At 40.9% G+C, this 22342-nt stretch overlaps 1 protein-coding gene across 3 annotated transcripts in view; it reads right to left on the bottom strand.

The window, feature by feature from the left end:
- The window catches only part of RPS6KA6 (ribosomal protein S6 kinase A6), a gene marked incomplete at its 5' end in the record, with an annotated part of 215953 nt that overhangs the window by 1449 nt on the left and 192162 nt on the right, over window positions 1-22342 (bottom strand). For all 3 annotated transcript variants that reach the window (XM_079765685.1, XM_079765686.1, XM_079765687.1), the window contains one exon: window positions 547-687. In XM_079765685.1, the coding sequence (XP_079621811.1) occupies window positions 547-687 (141 nt within the window). The remainder of the gene's footprint in view (window positions 1-546; window positions 688-22342) is intronic.

The raw sequence follows: 22342 nt of genomic DNA, 5'->3' as shown, positions 1-22342 counted from the left end.
CCAATATTTTGTTTGCATATGAAATTTGCATTTAATCTAGTCCTAGCCCTTGTGTTTTCTAAGAGCTAAGCAAATATAATCAAGAAACTTGTATTTATCATCAGAAAGGCTATAGGCAAAAAAAAAAGAAGAGAGAGAGAGAGAGAGAGAGAGACCATGGCTGTTATTTAAAAATAAATAGAATAAAACAAATCTATAAATAATCTTTTTAAAAATATATTTTATTTATTTTTACAGAGAGGAAGGGAGAGGGATAGAGAGTTAGAAACATCGATGAGAGAGAAACATCGATCAGCTGCCTCCTGCACACCTCCTACTGGGGATGTGCCTGCAACCAAGGTATATGCCCTTGACTGGAATCGAACCTGGGACCTTTCAGTCCACAGGCCGACACTCTATCCACTGAGCCAAACCAGTTAGGGCTATAAATAATCTTTAAAAAATAAAGATACTTTAAAGAAATTACATAAGTGGTCATGAGTGAATGGCATGCAATGGCTTTATAAAGTATCAAACATTTAGAAGGTATATAAAAGTATGTTTTACCTTAATGACATATGATGTACCATTTCTATTTGGCTGATCATTTGGCAACTGGTCTCTGTGGGTTATCCATGAGTGTTTTAATACTTGTTCTGTAGTGTACCGATGATGTGGATCCATATGTAGCATATGGGAAAGCAAATCCTAAATTAAATATGAAACTATATATCAGTAATTTATTTAGTAAATACATACAATTTCACATTTTCTCAAAATATGACAGCATCATTATATTTTCAATCAGTTTGATCTAACCTACCCCTAGGGTAAACAAACCTGTACTCTGAACAGTTGATTGTCAAAAGAGAATTTTGAGATAGATTTTTCAATATACAGTATATATTTACTTACTATTTTTAAATCAGAGAATACCAAATCTGTGGGACTGAAATATGGTTAGAGAGGGAAAATAAAAATGTAAAGTAGCAGGAGTTATCCTGGAATGTGCCAAATGGTTAAGAGGAGAAAGGAACTATTGATCTTTGCTGTTAACTTGGATCCCAAAGTATAAGGGTATGTGTATATGGATACAGAATAGAAGGGAGGATTTCATTTGTTAATACACCCAATAACTAATGGTTTACTGAATAAAATAGTAAAGAAACTAAAACATAAATCAAAGTGTAGAAACTGACTGCTAGCATAATAGTGGTCAGAGTATCAAGTTTTTCATCAGAGTAACTAATTGTGAATATGCTTATTTTATCTTTGATCATAAAAATGTTATAAAAATAATATAACCTTATAGTGAAAAACAATTTTAAATATATGAAATTATATGATAATTTTAAGTAAACTTTCTGCCAAGCATATTTTAGAGAAAGGAGAAGTAAGCTCTCCTTAAATAGCATCTTCTAAAATAGAAACAAAATCATTATTTTATAAACTTTTCATCAATAGCAGAAGCAGTGAAACTAAAAATTCTAAGGAGTAACATAATAATTTGAAGAATAATGTAAATGGTTTAATAATATAAGGAAGTAGAACAATCAACAAAAATCGATTAGAAAAAGGACAGATGGGCATAAATAAATGCCAAATAATATAAAAATATAAAAAACAGACCTAAGTGATAATCATAAAATGATAAATGTTCCAACGGTACAAGGACTTCTTCCTCTGGCCAAGATGGAATACCAGGGACTAGATTCACCAACCTGTTTGAAACAACTCTCTTACCCCCCCCTCACAAAAAACCCCCCACACCATAAATATAGGACACAATAGCTTTCAAGAGGTCAAAGATTAGGGATGAGGAAGAGTGATCCTTAAAATACAGGAAACAAATCAAGTACACCCTATGATTGCCCTAGTTTACCACTTTGAAGAGAGAGTTTTCAAGCAGCTGTTCAGGTAAGAGAAACCCAGGCAGAGCCTGACAGTTTCCCTCAGAGTAAGGATAGACCAAGGGAGAGAGGGAGTTAGCAGGACAGACAACCAGAGAGGTGAGAAGATCAGATAAAGAACTACAGAGATCTGTAGAGGGTCTCCCTCAACTATTCAGCAGATTACTGATAAACCCATATATGGTTTTTTGGGGAAACTACCAAAGGCAATGTTAAGAACTATCTGAAAGATTATAGAGAAATCAGAACTCATGCAAATTGGAGTATATTGCCTGTTCCCATCAGCCAGACTGGAAAATCTCATAATTCATGGAGTATTTGTTATAGTACTTACAGGTAACCTCCCTGAGTAGTGAGGAGCCCTAGACTTTAAAAAAATGTATTAGAAGGAAGATTTAAAAGCATCACATTGTTTCCTCTAACTTAACTGTGGCCCAGAATAAATCTCAAGAATATTTATATAAATAAAAACTTGTCTAGCACCCACTGGGGTAAAATTCACTATGCCTGGCTTCTTATAAAAAACTAGAGGCCCAGTGCATGATTGAATCATGCACGTGTAGGGTCCCCTACACGCTTTTGCTTTTGATCACGGGGAGCTGGGTGCCTGTCCGCTAGTGCACCAGGCCTTGCAGAAGCCTCCAGCACGGTGGAGGATTCTCAAAGGCCTGGTGTCTGAGTGGACAGGCATCCAGCTCCCACGCTTTCGTTTTTGATCGCTGGTGCACCAGGCCTTTCAGAAGCCTCCAGCATGGCGGAGGCTTCTGAAAGGCCTGTTGCCTGAGCGGACAGGCACCCAGCTCCCACGCTTTTGATGGTCCGTGGCCGCTGAGGGGGGCTACCCTGCTGTTGAGAGGCACAGGGGGCGGGACTCCCGCCCCCTGTGCCTCTCAACGGCCACTAAGGGGGGCTGCCACGGACACCTGGCTACCCTGCTGTTGAGAGGCGTAGCTGGGTGTCCACGCAGGCCCCCTCAGCGGCTGCGGATCTGGCCTCGATCTGGCCATTGAGAGGCGCAGGGGGCGGGAGTCCCGCCCCCTGCGCCTCTCAACAGCAGCGTAGCCCCCTTCAGTGGCAGCGGATACGTGCCTCTCAATGGCCAGATAGGCCACCCCGAGTCCCGCCCCCCAGCCTCCCACCGCCCAATCGTGGGCGTAGCGGAGTGATGGTAATTTACATGTTACTCTATTATTAGATAGGACTAGAGGCCCAGTGCACGATATTTGTGCACAGGTAGGGTCCCTAGGCCTGGCCGGTGATCAGGGCCAATTGGGGCCTTCCAGCTGCTGGCCAGGGCCTTCCTTTCCTGGCTGCTGGCTGCTGGCCTGGACCTCCCTTTGTTCAATGCCGCCCCCTGGTGGTCAGCACACATCATAGCGAGCAATCAAACTCCCAGTCTCCTGGTCAAACTCCCGAGGGGACAATTTGCATATTAGTCTTTTATATATATAGATTATCATTCATAGAAAAGAAAAATAAAAATAAAATTCATAAGGAGAAAAAAAGTCAATCAAGCCCAGTCGGTGTGGCTCAGTGGTTTAGCACTGACCTATGAACCAGGAGGTCCAGGTTGGATTCCTGGTCAGGGCACATGCCCAGGTTGCAGCCTTGATCCCCAGTGGGGGCCTGCATGAGGCAGCTGATCAGTGATTCTCTCTCTTCATTGATGTTTCTTTCTCTCTCTCCCTCTCCTTTCCTCTCTAAAATCAATAAAAATATATTCTAAAAAGAAAAAGTCAATCAAAATTGACCCACAAGGCCTGGCCAGTTTGTCTCAGGTGGTTGGAGCACCATCCTGTATACCAAAAAGTAGCAGGTTTGATTCCCAGTCAGGGCACATACCTGGATTGTTGGTTATATTTCTATTCAGTGTGCATGTGGGTGGCAACCAATGGATGTTTCTCTCTCACCTGTCAGTCTCTCTCTGTCTCTCCCTGTCTCTCTCTCTCTCTCTTCCCCTCTCATTAAAACCAATAATCATGTCCTCAGGTGAGGATTAAAAATAATTGCCAGCCCAGCCAGTGTGGCTCAAGGATTGAACATCAACCAAGGAATCAAGAGGTCACTGGTTTGATTCCCTGTCAGGGGCACATCTCTGGGTTGCAGGCTCGATCCCCAGTAGGAGGCAGCCAATGGATGATGTTTCTCATTGATGTTTCTCTATCTATCCATCTCTCTTCCTTTCTCTCTCTAAAAATGAAAAACATTAAAAAACAACAAGTCTTTAAATAAATAAATAAATAAATAAATAAATAAATAAATAAATAAAATTGACCCATGCCTAACACATGTTAGAATCAGAAGATAAGGACACTAAAACATTTATAATTCCATTCCATATGTTCAAATATTAAGTAGAGACATAGCAGATAAAAAAGACAAATTGAACATCCTAAGTGCCCATAAGCATATGAGTGGATAAAAAACCTGTTAGATACTTCATCCACACAATGGAATACTATGCAGCTGTAAAAACGAAAGACCTCTTCCCATTTGCAATAGCATGGATGGACCTGGAAAGTATTATGCTAAGCGAAATAAGCCAGTCAGAGAAAGATAAATATCACATGATCTCACTCATATGTAGAATCTAATGAACCAAATATACTGAGGATCAAAAATAGCCCCAGAGACACAGAAGCATGAACAGACTGTTGAACCTCAGAGGGAAGGCAGAGGAGGGTGGATGGAAAGAGATCAACCAAAGAACTTGTATGCAAATATGCATAACCTGTGGACACAGATGATGGGTTGGTGAGGGGTTGGTGGGGGAACGGGAGTGAGCTGGAAGAGGTTAATGGGGGGAAAAGGAGGACCTATGTAATACTTTCAAAAATAAAGATTTTTAAAAAGGGAGACATACAAATGGTGAACAGATATATGAAATGATGCTCAACTTCACTAATTATTAGAGAAAAGCAAATCAAAACTACAATTATATAACTCCCTCACACGTGTTAGAATGGCTATTATCAACAATACAAGTAACAACAAGTGTTGGAGACATTGTGGAGAAAAGGGAACCCTCATTCACTGCTGGTGGGAATGTAAATTGGTACAGCCACTATGGAAACAGTATGGAGGTTCCTAAAAAAATTAAGAATAGAGCTACAATGTGACCCCAAAATCCTTCTTATAAGCATATTCCCCCCAAAATAGAAAATATTTATTCTCAAAAATATATGCACTCCTATGTTCATTGCAGCATTATTTGTGGTGACCAAGACATGGAAACAAATCATCCTTTAATAAATAATTGGATAAAGAAGATGTGGTACATATATACAATGAAATACTACTCAGCCTCAGCCATAAGAAAATATAAAATACTGCCATTTGAAACAACATGGGTGGACCTTTAGAATATCATGCTAAGTGAAATAAGTCAGAAAAGTTAAGAACCAAATGATTTCACTTATATATGGGATAGAAAACTGAAAGTAGCAAATGAACATACAAGAAAAAAAACTCATAGACACATCACATGATCTCATTCATATGTGGAATCTAATGAAGAAAATGATCTGATTAACAAAATAGATCCAGAGACAAAGATGCATGGAACAGACTGTGGAATCTCAGAGGGAAGGCAGGGGAGGGTGGATGGGTGGGAAGAGATCAATCAGTGAACTTGTATGCATATATGCAAAACCTATGGACACAGACAATAGGGGGTGAAAAGGGTGGGCTAGAAGTGTTAAATGGGGAAGGAAAGGGGACATATGTAATACTTTCAACATTTAAAAAAAACGAACAAACAAACAAAACACACACAAAAAACATCATAGACACAGACAACAGTATGGTGGTTACCACAGTGAAGGGGAGTAGGGGAGTAAAGGGTAAAGAGGGTCAAATATATGGTTATAGAAGACTAGAGGCCCAGTGCACGAAATTTGTGCACGGGGGTGTGTGTCCCTCAGCCCAGCCTGCACCCTCTCCAAACTGGGACACCTTAAGGGATGTCCAACTGCCCATTTAGGCCCGATCCCGGTAGGGCAGTCGGACATCCCTCTCACAATCCAGGACTGCTGGCACCCAACTGCACACCTGCCTGCCTTCCTGATTGCCCCTAACCGCTTCTGCCTGCCAGCCTGATCACCCCCTAACCACTCCCCTGCCAGCCTGATTGATGCCTAACTGCTCCCCTGCCAGCCTGTTTGCCCTTAACTGCCCTCCCCTGCAGGCCTGGTCCCCCCAACTGCTCTCCCCTGCAGGCCTGGGTCCCCCACAACTGTCCTTCCCTGCAGGCCTGGTCGCCTCCAACTTCCCTCCTCTGCTGGCCTGGTCACCCCTAACTGCCCTCCCCTGCAGGCTTGATCACCCCCAACTGCCCTCCCTTGCAGGCCTGGTCCCTCCCAACTGCCCTCCCCTGCCGGCCATCTTGTGGTGGCCATCTTGTGTTCAAATGGGGGCAGCCATCTTTGACCACATGGGGGCAGCCATCTTGTGTGTTGTAGTGATGTTCAATTTGCATATTACTCTTTTATTAGATAGGACGATTTGACTCTGGCTGGTGGGCACACAATGCAATATGAAGATCCTATATCATAAAAATATATACTTGAAACCTATGTAATATTATTAACCAATGTCACCTCAATAAATTCAATTAAAAGAAAGAAAAAATCCCCAGCGTCAAGAGATAAGTGTAGAGAGGGCACAGAGAAACAAGAACTCTGTATACTGTTGGTGGGAATGTAAGTTGGTACAGCTACAATGCAAACCATTAGGGAAGCTCCTCAAAAAATTAAAAATAGATCTACCATTCAATCTAGCCATTCCACTTCTGTATATGTAAGCAAAGGAAATGAAAACAGAAGTTCGATGAGATATAGGTACTTCCATGTTTATCGCAGCACTATTCACAATAACCAAAATACGGAGACAACACAAATGCTAATCAATGGAAAAATGGATAAAAATAATGTGGTATATATACACAATATAATTAACCATGAGAAAGAAGGATATCCTGTCATTTGGGACAACAGGATGGCCCTTGAGCACATTATACTAAGTGAGATAAGTCAGGCAGAGAAAGACAAGTAAGGTATGATAACACTTACATGTGGAATTAAAAAAAAAAATCATGTAATCCCATTTGTTTATTTTGTCTTTTGTTTCCCTTACCTGAGAAAATCAGAAAAAATATTGGTATGAGAAATGTCCGAGATTTTACTGCCTATGTTTTATTCTAGGATATTTATGGTTTTAATACTTACATTTATGTCTTTAATCCATTTTGATTTTATTATTTTTTAAATATATTTTTATTTATTTCAGAGAGGAAGGGAGAGAAATATAGAGATAGAAACATTAATGGTGATAGAGAATCATTGATCAGCTGCCTCCTGCAAGCCCCTTATTGGGGATCAAGCCCACAACCCGGGCATGTGCCCTGATAGGGAATCAAACTGTGACTTCCTGGTTCATAGATCAATGCTCAACCACTGAACCACTCCAGCCAGGCAAGTTTATTCTTGTATAACAAAGTCTAATTTCATTATTTTACACATATCTGTTCAATTTTCCCAACACCACTTATTGAATAGAATATCTTTACCCAATTGTGTGTTTTTGTTTCCTTTGGCAAATATAAATTATCTATAAAGAGTGGGATTATTTATGGACTCATTCTTCTGTTCCATTGATCTATATATTTATTTTTATGCCAGTACCAGTCTGTTTTGATTACTATGGCTTTCTGGTATAGTTTGATATCAGGTATCTCTCCAACTTTGTACTTCTTTCTCAAAATTTCTGTGGCTATTCATAGTCTTTGTCATTCCATATAAAGTTTTGGAATATTTGTTCTAGTTCTCAGATATCTGCCATTGGTATCTTGATGGGAATGGCATTGAATCTAAGATTGCTTTGGGTAGTATGGACATTTTAATGATGTTAATTCTTGCTACCCATGAACACAGTACATTCTTCCACTTGTTTGTATCTTATTCAATTTCTTTCTTCAGTGTTTTATAATTTTCCAAGTACAGTTCTTTTATATCCTTGTTTAAATTTATCCCCAGGTATTTTATTCTTTTTGAAGCGGCTGTGAATGGAATTGTTTCCTTAGTTTTTTTTTTTCTGGTTGTTCATTAGTGATGTATAAAAAGGCAACTGATTTGTATATGTATTCTGTATCCTGTTACTTTACTGAATTCATTTATCAGTTCTAGTAGTGTTTTGGTGGAATATTTAGAGTTCTCTATATAAAATATTATGTCATCTGAAAAATGAAAAGCTTTTGCAAAGCAAAGGAAACCATCAACAAAATGAAAATACAATACACTAAATGGGAGAACATATTCCCTGAGACATCTGATAAGGCCTTAATATCCAAAACTTGTAAAGAACTTATAAAATTCAATACCAAAAAACTCAAATAATCCAATTAAAAATGGGCAAAGGACCTGCATAGATACTTCTCTAAAAAGGATATGCTGATGGACAATTGATATGAAAAGATACTCAACATCACTAGTCATCAGAGAAGTGTAAATTAAGACCACAATGATATATCACCTCACACCTGTCAGAATGGCTATCATTGATAAATCAACACACAAGTGTTGGCAAGGCAGTAGAGAAAAGGGAATTCTCATGAACGGTTGGTGGAAATACACATCGGTGCAGACACTGTGGAAAGCAGTACAGAGATACCTCAGAAAATGAAAAGTGGAACTGCCTTATGATGCAGTAATTCAACTTCTGGGAATTTATTCAAAGAAACCCAAACCACTAATTTGAAAGAATATATGTACCACTATGTCCACAATAGCCAACATTTGGAAGCAGCTCAAGTGTCAATTAGTAGATGATTAGATAAAATAGCTGTGGTACATTTACTTTGTTGATTGGTACTTGGCTGTGAAAAAGGAAATCTTACCCTTTGTGACAGCATGGATGGACCTGGAGAGCATTATGCTAAGTGAAATAAGCCAGTTAGAGAAAGACAAATACCATATGATTACACTCATGTGTGAAATCTAATGAACAAAATGAACTAATAGGCAACATAGAAACAGACTCATAATTTGGTTGGGGGTTGAGTGGGGGGAGTGGAGGGATTGAGCAAAAAGTAAAAAATAAAGAGAAAAAAACTCATGGACATGGACAACATTGTGGTAATTGCCAGGTGGAGGGAGTTTTGGGGGAGGTATAGGAGCGTTTAGCAGGGATAAATGGTGATGGACAGAGACTTGACTTGGAGCGGTGAACACACAATACAGTGTATAGATTATGTATTGTAGCATTGTGCAACTGAAATGTATAATTTTGTTAAGCAGTATCACCCCAATATTCATTAAAATGAAAAAAAATCAAGCTTGTTAAAAAACAGAGAAAAATGATATTTAGCATGAGATAGGGGCTATGGGGTAGGATGAATATTATTTAAGCACACAACCTTGTAAAAAATAATAAATGAGCCATAGACTTCTAATGCATAGTATAATGAATATAGATAATACTATTGTATCATAATTATATAATGTGATAAATATTGCTACTACATCAATCATATTACAATGTATACAACATGCTGTGTACCTTAACTTAAAAAATAAAACACAAGGTAGAAGAATCTATATGGAATTATGCTAAGTAAAATAAGTCATACAGAGAAAGACAAATACTATATTATTTCACTTACATGTGGAATCTAAAAAACAAAATAAATGAAGAAACAAAATAGAAACAAACTCATAGATACAAAGAATAGAATGATGGTTACAATATGGGAGGGGGTTGGGAGGCTGGGTGAAAAGGTGAAGGGATTAAGAAGTACAAGTTGGTAGTTACAAAATAGTCACGGAGATATAAAGTACAGCAAAAAGAATATAGTCAATAAATTGCAATAACTATGTATGAGGCCAGGTGGGTACTTGAAATATCTGGGAATCACTTTGTAAAATATATGACTGATCACTATGCTGTATACCTGAAACCAATACAAAATAATATAGAGTGTAAATAGTAATAGAAAAACTAAAATAAAAACTAATGACTTTAGTTAAGATATTAAACTTATGGGCTTACGTAATAAAATAAAATCCTATATAAAAAAAGCCTAATATATAAATCAACCGAACAGTGGACCAAACACCCGAATGACCGGCGTAACAACTGGTCACTATGATGCGCACTGACCACCAAGGGGCAGATGCTCAATGCAGGAGTGGTCTCCAGCCCACAGGCCCCGATTAGTGGCAGCGGTGGGGGGCAGGGCTGGTGATTGGGTGGTGAGTGGGCGGCACCAGGCCAACCAAGGCGGGTGCCCCCCTGACCACCCCGTCAGTCACCTCACAGATCAGCCCTGATCGTCGGCTAGGCCTAGGGACCCTACTCATGCACAAATTTCATACACCAGGCCTCTAGTAAAAATATAAAAATAGATGATCAAATCAAGTTTTGGCAAGGGTATGGAATAACTAAAACTCTCATACACTGCTGGTGGAAATATAAAATGGTACTTTGAAAACAGTTTCATGATTTTTAAAAAAATCAAATATATGACTCAATAATTCTGCTTCTGAATATTTACATAAAAATTAAAAGTTATCCATCTATACAAATACCAGCACAAAGATAATCATTGTGCTTTACTAGTAATGTTACAAAACAGCTGACAATCTAAGTGTCAATAAAATGTGAATGGATAAACAAACTGTGGTGTATCCACACAATGAAATATTATTCAGCAATGTAAAGGAATACACTATTAATAAAATCCAACAACATTGAGGAATCTCAAAATAATTATGATGAGTGAAAGATGACCAAAAAAAGAGTACACATCCTATGATTCCATTTATTAACATTTATAGAAAAATGTAAACTAACCCAAATTATCATGGACAAGGTTGCCAGAGAATGTGGTGATGGGGAATTGTAGTTGGGTATGTGGGACAGGAGGAAAAATTATAAGGAACCAAAAGGAAACTCTTAGAGATAATCTCGATTTTGGTGATTGTTTCTTGGTGTGTAAATGTCATTAAATTAAATTATATACTTTAAATATATGCATTTTGTAGTATATTATACACTGAGTGGCCAGATTATTATGATCTCTGAACGCATAATAATCTGGCCACTCAGTGTATATCCTATATAATCCTATATAATAAAAGGCTAATGTGCAAATTGTCCCCTCGACCAGGAGTTCAACCAGCAGGCAGGCCAGTCATCTGCCCATGTCCCCTCCCCCTGACCAGGCTTGCTGGACCCCACCCGTGCACGAATTCATGCACCGGGCCTCTAATACACACACACACACACACACACACACACACACACACACACACACTGAGTGGTCAGATTATTATGCGTTCAGAGATCATAATAATCTGACCACTCAGTGTATAACTCAATAAAGTTTTCTTAAAAAAAATCAATGGTCTAACACAGTAGTCGGCAAACCGCAGCTCACGAGCCACATGCGGCTCTTTGGCCCCTTGAGTGTGGCTCGGCGTTAGAACCACTTCTTCAAAATAGACTCGCCCAGGCCGAAAACCGACTTCTGCGAATGGGCCACGAAGTTTCAATCGCACTGTACGTACGCGCCCGCAGGTGGTATTTTGTGGAAGAGCCACACTAAGGGGGCCAAAGAGCCGCATGTGGCTCGCGAGCCGTGGTTTGCCGACCACTGGTCTAACACAAAGCAATAGGTCCCTTTACTCCCACCAACCAAAGTTTCAGCATATGATCAACTATATGCACTCAAATTTAGTAAGAAAAAGTCCCACACTATTTTGCTCACCCTTAAAACTTATCTGATCTTTGTACTTTCCTGAGGATTCTGAGGGAATATTGAAAGATAAGGTAGTGATGGTGAGAGAATGCAAAACAATTTTAGAATATGCCTCTACAAATATTGAAATACACTGCTATGCCTTAAATTTTATGCATGAGGTTCTGTATTGCTAATGGAAAGTTCAAAGATTAACATTGATTTTCATACTGCTTTATACATTCTTTTTTTTAAAATATATTTTATTGATTTTTCACAGAGAGAGAGAGGGACAGAGAGTCAGAAACATCGATGATAGAGAAACATCGATCAGCTGCCTCCTGCACAACCCCCACTGGGGATGTGCCCGCAACCAAGGTACATGCCCTTGACCGGAATCGAACCCGGGACCTTTCAGTCCGCAGGTCGACGCTCTATCCACTGAGCCAAACCGGTCTCGGCTGCTTTATACATTCTTAACAACTTACACTTACTGGACACTTACTATGTGCTACATATATTAACCTTTTTAATCTACATAACAACCCTGAGGTAGATACTATTACTATCTTTACTTTATAGATGTGCAAACTGAGACATAAAGAGGTTAAGCATCATTCACAAGGTCACATAGCTAGTAAGTAAGAATATGCATCCAGATAGAGTCTGGTTCATTAGTACTAAACAATGCTATTTTTCATTCTTCTCCATTTAACTCAATATTGATTCTTGAACTTTACATAATTACTAGAGGCCCGGTGCACAAATTCATGCATGGGTGGGGTCCCTCTGGATGGTCTGCAGGGATCAGGCTGAAACCCACAGTCCAATGCCGCCTGCATCTCCTACCTGCCTCTCCTGCTCATCCTGGCACCACTGTGCCTGCCATGAGCTTGTGCCCAATCAGTCCCAATCCGGAGAGGCTCGCACTGAGCAGCAGCACTTGCCAGCCATGAGCCCTGTATCTGGCACCCTCCCAAGGGGAGTGGCTTGTGGGATCTGGCTGAAACCAGCTTTCCGACATCCCTCGAGGGGTCTCAGATTGCGAGAGGGTACAGGCCAGGCTGAGGGACCACATGGGTGCACAATCGGGCTGGGGCGGGACTGAGGGAGGGCTCCAGGGCTTGTCTGGCCCATCTCGCTCAGTCCTGATTGGCCGGACCCCAGCAGCAAGCTGACCTACCAGTCAGAGCATCTGCTCCCTGGTGGTCAGTGCACGTCATAGCGAGTGGTTGAGTAGCCTTAGCATATCATTAGCATATTACACTTTGATTGGTTGTTCAGTTGTTCTACCATTTGGTCTATTTGCATATTACCCTTGCATTAAATAGGATTACAGCTTTCTTTTTAAATAATATTTAACACATACACTCAGTAAGTGCTCAATGTTTATGGCATTAAGTAAGCATTTGTGGAAAATATCAAAATCTCTATTTTAAATAAATCAGTTTTTCATAATGAAGTGCAAAAACATCAAGTTTTATTATATATTTATTGAAAAGTTTAACTGAAATTAAAAACAGTTAAAGTTAGGATGGTCATATCATTTGTTATCCAAACCAGGACACTTGAAAATTAAAAGTATAAAACAGGACTGTCCCAGGCAAACTAGGATGGTATGGTCAACCCAGTTAAAGCAAAATGCTGAAATTACCTCAGGGGTAAAATTCAGCTAAGTTATATAACACCAAGGTACTTTTATAAATGTTCCACAGGTGTTTAAACATACAAAATGGTCAATTTATATTTGGAAACAAAGGCTGATTTCCAAAAGCAAAGTGGATTCTCCTGAAATGAAAATGAAAATATGGCCATATTCTAAACTAGAGGCCCGGTGCATGAAATTCGTGCACGGAGGGGGGTTGTCCCTCAGCCCAGCCTGTACCCTCTCCAATCTGGGACCCCTTGAGAGATGTCCGACATCACTCTCACAATCCAGGACTGCTGGCTTCCAACTGCTTGCCTGCCTGCCTTCCTGATCGCCCCCTAACCACTCCGCTGCCAGCCTGTATGCCCCCAACTTCCCTCCTCTGCTGGCCTGGTCACTCCTAACTGCCCTCTCCTGCAGGGTTGATCACCTCCAACTGTCCTCCCTTGAAGGCCTGGTCCCTCTCAACTGCCCTCCCTTGCAGGCCTGGTCCCTCTCAACTGCCCTCCCTTGCAGGCCGGGTGCCTCCCAACTGCCCTCTCCTGCTGGCCATCTGTGGTGGCCATCTTGTGTCCACATGGGGGCAGGATCTTTGACCACATGGGGGCAGCTATATTGTGTGCTGCAGTGATGATCAATCTGCATATTACTCTTTTATTAGATAGGATAGAGGCCTGGTACAGGGGTGGGGGCCAGCTGGTTTTCCCTGAAGGGCATCCTGGATCAGGTGGGGGTTCCCTTGGGGTGTGGGGCAGCCTGAGCGAGGGGCCTGTGGTGATTTGCAGGCCGGCCATGCCCCCTGGCAACCCAAGCAGAAGCCCTGGTATCTGGAATTTATTTTCCTTCTACAATTGAAACTTTGTAGCCTGGAGCAGAGCCAAGCTTGGGGCTCCCTCTGAGGCCTGGCAGCCATTTGTGTTGGGGTTATAATTGAAACTTTGTTGCCTTAAGCGGGTGAGCCCGGCCAGGGTGTGCAGAAAGCTTTGCTTCCCCTGTTGCCGGCGATAACCCTGGCTTGCTCTCTCAAGCTCCATTCTGCCGCGATTTGTTTGAATTTGGTTACCTTCTATAATTGAAACTTTGTAGCTTGAGTGGAGGCTTAGGCCTGCAACGGCTATGGAAAGCTTGGCTTCCTCTGTTACCTAGGAAACCTTGCTCTCTGTGGCTGTAGCCATCTTGGTTTGGGTTAATTTGCATACTCGCTCTGATTGGATGGTGGGCGTGGCTTGTGGGCGTGGCTTGTGGGTGTGTTGGAGGTATGGTCAATTTGCATATTTGTCTATTATTAGATAGGATGTTTACAATACATTATACTTATTGTTTCCTAGGAAAGATTTCAACAGAATGCTGATTGGTTTACGCTATCGAATGGTATCATAGCATAAGTATCAATATTATGCTACTTTCTTTTAAAGAAATTTAAGTAATTTTAATGGAACTTAATTTATCTTATTTCTTTTTAACCTTCCTCAGAAATAAGTAGCAAGATCTCCTTGACAGATGGACCAGCAGATGCTGGATGACAAGTGAATGAGCTGCAGTGTCATTATCTTAAGTAATATTCACTGAATTTTCTTGATAGTTAAGAGGAAAATAGGCTTACCCACAGTTCACTAAAATCTGTCACTTCAATATGAGGAAGTTTCCATTTTTTCAAAATGGATACAGTAGTGCCGGCCAGTTTTTAAAAAGATACTGAGCTATGACAAGGATGATCCTACCTAACAAAATGGTGATATGCAAATAACCATCACTCTGCTACGCCCACGATTGGGCCAGCGGGAGGCTGGGAGGCGGGAATCAGGGTGGCCTATCCGGCTATTGAGAAGATCAAGATGGCGGCGCCCAGTCCTCTTAGTTCCGGGGGTCCCTGGAAAGATCGCCCCGGGGAGGTGAGGCTGGGCTGCCCAGCCACTCCCAGGGGTCCCTGGGGAGATCGGCAACTGGGGGGGCATGGCCTGGCCCTCCCAGAGGCTCCCGGGGGTCCCTGGGGAGATCGGCAACCCAGGGAGGTGAGGCGGGACCCGCCCAGCCACTCCCGGGGGTCCCTGGGGAGATCGGCAACCCAGGGGGGCATGGCCAGACCCGCCCAGCCACTCCCTGGGGTCCCTGGGGAGATCGGCAACACAGGGGGGCGTGGCCGGGCCATCCAGCCCCTCGGGGGGGGGTCCCTGTGGATATCGGCAACCCGGGGGAGTGAGGCCGGGCCCGCCCAGCTCCTCCCTGGGGTCCCTGGGGAGATCGGCAACCCAGTGGGGCGTGGCCGGACCCGCCCCTCCCCTCCCGGGGGTCCCTAGGGAGATCCGCAACCCGGGGGGACGTGGCTGGGCCGCCCAGTGGCTCCCGGGGGTCCCTGGGGAGATCCGAAACCCAGGGGGGCATGGCCGGTCCCGCCCAGCAGCTCCTGGGGGTCCCTGGGGTGATCCGCAACCCAGGGAGGTGAGGCGGGACCCGCCCAGCCACTCCCAGGGGTCCCTGTGGAGATCGGCAACCCAGGGGGGCGTGGCCGGGCCCACCCAGCGGCTCCCGGGGGTCCCTGGGGAGATCCGCAACCCGGAGGGGCATGGCCAGGCCCGCCCAGCCTCTCCAGTGGGTCCCTAGGAACATTGCAGGCATGGGGTTGCTGAGACCCAGACCAGGCCTCTGGCCACAGATTCATAGCTTCGGGGAGACCTAGGGCAGGGATCTGCCTCATCTGCAGAGAGACAGAGGTTCTGCAGTGCCCCCAAGTCTATGGAAGGACTCCTGGCAGAGGGGCAAGGACCCTCACCCCTGAGACGGGGGTTGAGGGGTGGTGCCACCTCAGTGGAGGGGTGCTGCACTGCAGGGTACTGGACTGACTGATGTGATTCAGAGAAGCTCCCAGTGCTAACGGGCCTCGCTCAGGCGGCCTTCACACTTCAGAGGCGGCGACTCCTGCTCCCGCCTTGACCCAAAAGCAAGCCCGGGACACCCTGCCCCATGGCAGAGCATGCCTAGGCAGTGAGTGCGAAGCCTTCCACCTGCTCCGGAGAAGCAGGGGCTGTAAGGAATGGGGGGCAGGGGACGGGGAGAGGAAAGAATGTGGAGCATCCGCAATGAAGAGGTGCTCGAGAAAGAGACTCGGAAGCCTGACGGGAAGGTTTGTTCTGTTTGCTGGGCGGCTGCCCCTTAGGAAGCGCAAAGAGCATGGCTCTGAGGGCTTCCTGTGTGCTGAGTCAAGTTCCACAGCCAACTGGAACTGGCCTCAGTTTCCTGGTCTGTAAAATGGATGAAGCGTGTCCCAGTGCCTTCACTGAGCTTTGATGGCCAATTGAGATACTATATAAAGAAAATGAGAGAAAAAGTGAGAAAGAAAAGGAAGGACGAGCAACACAAAAGAAACACTGAAAGGAACCTGTAAACCCATTGTCACTTAAATAGGGAATATAGTCAATAGTGTTGTAATGATGGTATGATGCCAGGTGGGTACTAGAAATATCGGGGAACACTTTGTAAAGTACATGATTGTCTAACCACTATTCTGTAACTAATATAAAACCTGAAACCAATACAAAATAATGTTGAATGTAAAGAAATGAAAATTGGAGTGAAATTTTTATAAATTTCAAAGTTTAAATAAAAGCTGTAAAGGAAGGAAGGGAAGAATAAAAATAGTGTTTTTCATTTTACCACTTCATTAAAAAGATGGTTGTCTTTATATGGTGCTTTTATACTTTTCTAAGTCATTATCTCATTTTAATTTCTTGGCAACTTAAAGACAAGACAATTTTTCCCTCCACTATTCAAAGAAAGGAAATCTTGGTGTCTGGTCCTAATGATTCAATCGTCAAGCCCTTATTGTAAAGCAGGGTTAGTAAAATTTTCTGTGAAGGGTCATATCTATACTAATAAAAGCCTTGGGGGTGATCAGGCCAGCAGGGGAGGGTATTTGGGGGCAATCAGGCCCACAGAGGAGCAGTTAGGGGGCAATCAGGCCAGTAAGGGAGCAGTTAGGGGGCAATCAGGCAGGTAGGTGAGCGGTTAGGAGCCAGCGGTCCCGGATTGTGAGAGGGATGTCCAACTGCAGGTTTAGGCCCGATTCCACAGGGATAAGGCTTAAACCTGCAGTTGGACATCGCCTGAGGGGGTCCCATATTAGAGAGGGTGCAAGCTGGCCTAAGGGACACCCTCCCCAGTGCACGAATTTCGTGCACCGGGCCTCTAGTCACTTATATATAATCAGTTTGGTATTTAGTTAGATAACCTAATTGGAAAAAAAACATTATTAACAAAAATGAGTGATGTAATTTAATCTAGACCTCAATGACTTATTTTTATACCCATTTTAAGTAAAAAGTAAAAGCTTGCAAAACTTCAAATTTGTTGAACACACATGAATACAGAATAACAATTTCCTATTCTCACAGTACTCAGGTGGCAAGTTCAATTTAAATTTAATCATGTGACTGATATAAACCATTTTTATCATACTTATTACTAATTATACTGTAAGCATTTCATTTGGCCAAATGTGTTACTATTCATACTTCCTCAGCATAAAAGACTAAGTTCCGTATATACTTAACACTTTGTGCCTTGATTGTTGGGGGTGTAAGCTGACACGGTCCTTGCACCTGAAGGGACTAGCAAGGCTGGGACCCTTACCCACACAGTTCTCTCAGGCTTGTTTGGATGGCGATTATCAGTAGAATGAGAGCAACCTTTTATGGCTTGCCAAGAAGTCTGTAATTATTTACTGAGATTTACTATACCGAGAATTTGTCCTTCTACTCTATCTCTCCCATAGAGATTAAGAGGAACAAAGAGTACATTCTTCTTCACAGACCTCCTATTCAGTATTTGTGTATAAAAGGCATTACAGAGTTAATCAACGGCACTACAGACTCTCGAAGACCTGTAGTCCTCCAGATTCCCACTGTCCTGTCTTTCTTTCTTTTCTCAAATCCCACCTCCCTACCTCAGCCCGGTTCAACCTGTCAGGCTGGACCTGACAAATTGGCGCCCGAACCTGGACCTGAGGACTTGGGAAGCAGACGTTGAGGATCTCCTCAGGATAAAGAGTGCACTCAATAAGGTAAGGGAGGAGCAATTTATTGATAGTCGGGAGTAAAGCATAGGTCAAGTAGAGTTTAGAGAAAATGCCCTTTAGAGGCAAATGTTGAAGTCTATGTGATCACAGAATAATGTTGTTACTTGTTCAAATTAGAATCTTAGTGTGTCTATGGAATTTAAAATCTGTAATAAGTGAAACTCCACTGCTGAAGCCACCTCCGGTGCGGAGAGATTCAGGAGTGGCAGAAGAGGGCAGGGCTATCTCCTCTCCCACAATAAGATTACTTGCAATAAGATTACTTAATGCCTTGTTTAAAAATTATATGAGAACTCGAAGGGAAATGCAAATCTTGGCCAAATTGGGTGTTTGTTATTGCTTCAGAAAGCGAAAAAGAAAGAAAGAATTTAAGATCTGTCTATCTTTTAAGCATGAAAAGAAATTTGGCCATATCTGTTGCTGATGCTTCCCCTAAAGTAAGCAGGATATGGGGGAAAGGAGAAACACGTGGCAATCCAATATAGAAGCCCACTCTCCCAGTGTACTAAATTAAAAGTTTCCTTTCTCGCCATGAAAAAGTTTTAAAAATTTAGAAATATGTCTGGGATATCTGTACACGTGTAAAGAGAAAGCTGGTATAAGGCAAAATGTGCACACTGTCCGATTTCGGATATTAGATAGGTCTTGAACTAGACTTAACTCTTTACAAGGGTACAGAAATGAAAAACCCAAGACTAGTTTTTTCCTAAGAAAAAAGGAAAGAAAAAAATGGTCAATTTAATCTAAAGGAAATAAATTCAAGCTGGTTCCAACAACAAGATTCACATTTCCATAATAAAGAGTTGTTTTAAGCTAGTCGAATAAGGCTGTCTCCCAGCGTACACACAGCTGATCCTCACAGCCAATTGGCCAGGAGGTCAATTCCTCCCACTGATACTAACAACAATCAAGACTTAACTACAGCAAGGCTGTACACACAGTCCAAAAAGGTGTGCACCAAGAGTGTCCACCTCAGGTAACTGAGGAGGCCAAGCCACTGGCCCATATAGGACAACTAGCACACAAAGCTACCCTACCAACTCAGGGAAGCAGCAAAAATGGGGAGACAAAGAAACAGATCACAAACCAAAGAAATGGAGGCAAACAAATGACTGGACATAGAGTTCAAAACCACGGTTATAAGGTTTTTCAAGAATTTCCCAAAAAGGCCAATAAATTTCGCGAGACCCTCGAGGATATGGAAAAGGACCAACTAGAAATTAAATATACACTGACTGAAATAAAAAATATTATACAGACACCCAACAGCAAACCAGAGGAACGCAAGAATCAAGTCAAAGATTTGAAAAACAAAGAAGCAAAAAACACTCAACTGGAAAAGCTAAAAGAAAAAAAAAGAATCCAAAAATTTGAAGATAGTGTAAGAAGCCTCTGGGACAACTTCAAGCATACCAACATCAGAATTATGGGGGTGCCAGAAGAAGAGAGAGAGCAAGATATTGAAAACCTATTTGAAGAAATAATGACTGAAAACTTCCCCCACCTGGTGAAAGAAATAGACTTACAAGTCCAGGAAGTGCACAGAACCCCAAACAAGAGGAATCCAAAGAGGACTACACCAAGACACATCATAATTGAAATGCCAAGAGCAAAAGACTAAGAGAGAATATTAAAAGCAGCAAGAGAAAAATAGTTAATTACCTACAAGGGAGCACCCATAAGATTGTCAGCTGATTTCTCAACAGAAACTATGAAGGCCAGACGGGAGTGGCAAGAAATAGTCAAAGTGATGAATAGCAAGAACCTACAACCAAGAGTACTCTACCCAGCCAAGCTGACATTCAGAATTGAAGGGCAACTAAACAGCTTCACAGATAAGAAAAAGCTAAAGGAGTTCATCACTGCCAAACCAGTATTATATGAAATTCTGAAAGGTATTCTCTAAGAAGAGGAAGAAGAAGAAAAAGGTAAAGATAAAAATTATGAACAACAAATATATATCTATCAACAAGTGAACCTAAAAACCAAGTGAATTAAAAATATGATGTACAGAATAAACTGGTGAATATAATAGAATCAGGGGCATAGAAAGGGAATGGACTGACAACTCTCAGTGGTAAAGGGGTGTGAGGGGTGCAGGAAGAGACTGGACAAAAATCGTACACCTATGGATGAGGACAGTGGGGGGGGGGAGGTAAGGGAAGAGGGTGGGATGGGAACCAGGTGGAGGGGAGCTATGGGGGGGGGAAAAGAGGAACAACTGTATAATCTGAATAATAAAGACTTAAATTAAAATAAATAAATAAATAAATAAAGATGCACCTATTGGGCTCCTGTGTCCATTTCTCTGTCTCCGTTTTTCTCACCTACTCTTTCCTTTCCTGACCAAGTCTTTTAATCCATTTCCTTCTTTCTGGTTGTTAACCCCCCCACTCAAAAAATAAAATAAAATAATTAAAATAAAAATAAATAAAATACTAATAAAGGGTGTTAAAAAGTTAACTTTTAAAGCCTTCAAGAATATGAGTAAATTTGTCTCTGTTATAGAATTTATCCAAAGTAAATGCTTTAAAATAATTAGAATTAGATGTGAATCTCAGAAATTGTTAAATATAGATAATATATTAATTATAAAGATCTAAGTAGTCCAGATAACTGGCTACGCCCTTTGTTAATAGAGGAAGGAGTATACACCCTTCCCCTAGCAGACAGGTCAATTTCCTGCCAGTAGCCATCTTAAGGTATGTGGTAACTCACATTCAAATAAACCAAACCTAGCTTTCCAGAGCCACTGGCAAATAAAATGTAAAGTTTAAATTTGCCTCATGAGAAAAATCTGGAGGACAGATTTAAAGCTATTAATTGGTTATGTCTTGTATTTCTCTTAGAAATATAAAGTGTTATTAATCTAAGAACTACTAAAAATATTTGACTTACAAGCTCTGAAAGTTCAAAGTACAGATTAAATTAGGAGAAATTATATAAATATAGTAATTATATTACCTAAAATATAAAAATGTATTTTTAAGAAAATAAAATGTTATGTTTTCTCTAATAATTAGGAATTCAAAATATATTAGTCATTGGTCTGATTTTAAAAAGAGGATTAATTCTATAATCCAGTTTAAATATAATTGATATTCTTTAAGATAATTTAGGTATATAATTTTTAAAGCATATATATAAATATATGCATATATATGTGTTTAATCTTTCCAAGTTATTTCAAGACTGAGAGTGACTTTTAAACATTTCATTGGGCCCCAAAATGTTCAAAAGTCTGTTCTCTCTTAAAAGAGATTTTTAAAAAAATTAAACCAATTGATATTTGAGATCACATGGAAAGCTTTATCAAATAAAAATTAATACATTTTACTAATATACATATATATTAAATATTATAAAGGGTTCCTCCTGTAAGAAGGGCAAAAACAATATATTTCTTAAATATAGCCAAATTTTTCAACAGCAGTAGAATTTCTAAGAAGACAAAAGCTATACTTTTAAATAAGACCAATAAAGTATCAGACCTATAAGTTTTGCTGAATAAGTTTTTTTACTTTTTAATTAAAGATACTTACTTAAGTTACTTTATAAATTAGCCTTTTAAAATATAATCAAGGTCTCATATAAATTAAGTTACATAAGAAACCAATCTTTAAATAATTAAATCCAAATAAAATCTAGAAACAGATTAGAAGCCACCATTTACTGTCTAACTTTATATAGACGCCTGCATTAAGCTAGAGGCGGGGCAACATTTACAGCTTATAAAATCAGACATAAATTTACTTTGTTTTAAATAAAGATACCTACTTTAATTACTTAAATAAATTAGCTTATTAAATTATAATCAAGGTTTTCAGCTTAAAGAAAAGCCAATAAATTTGTAAGCAATTTAATTAAGTATTCTAAGAAAGTTACTAAGGCCTTGTCTATACAAAATGAAATTAACAGCCAGTTTAAAATTAAATTACCGTACCTAGAACAAAGAATATCCTTACATAATATTATTCTATAATATCATTATCATTTTTAAT

The sequence above is a fragment of the Cnephaeus nilssonii genome (assembly GCF_951640355.1).
Source record: "Cnephaeus nilssonii genome assembly, chromosome: X".
Lineage (NCBI taxonomy): Eukaryota > Metazoa > Chordata > Mammalia > Chiroptera > Vespertilionidae > Cnephaeus > Cnephaeus nilssonii.
This window is presented reverse-complemented; position numbering and strand designations above follow the sequence as displayed.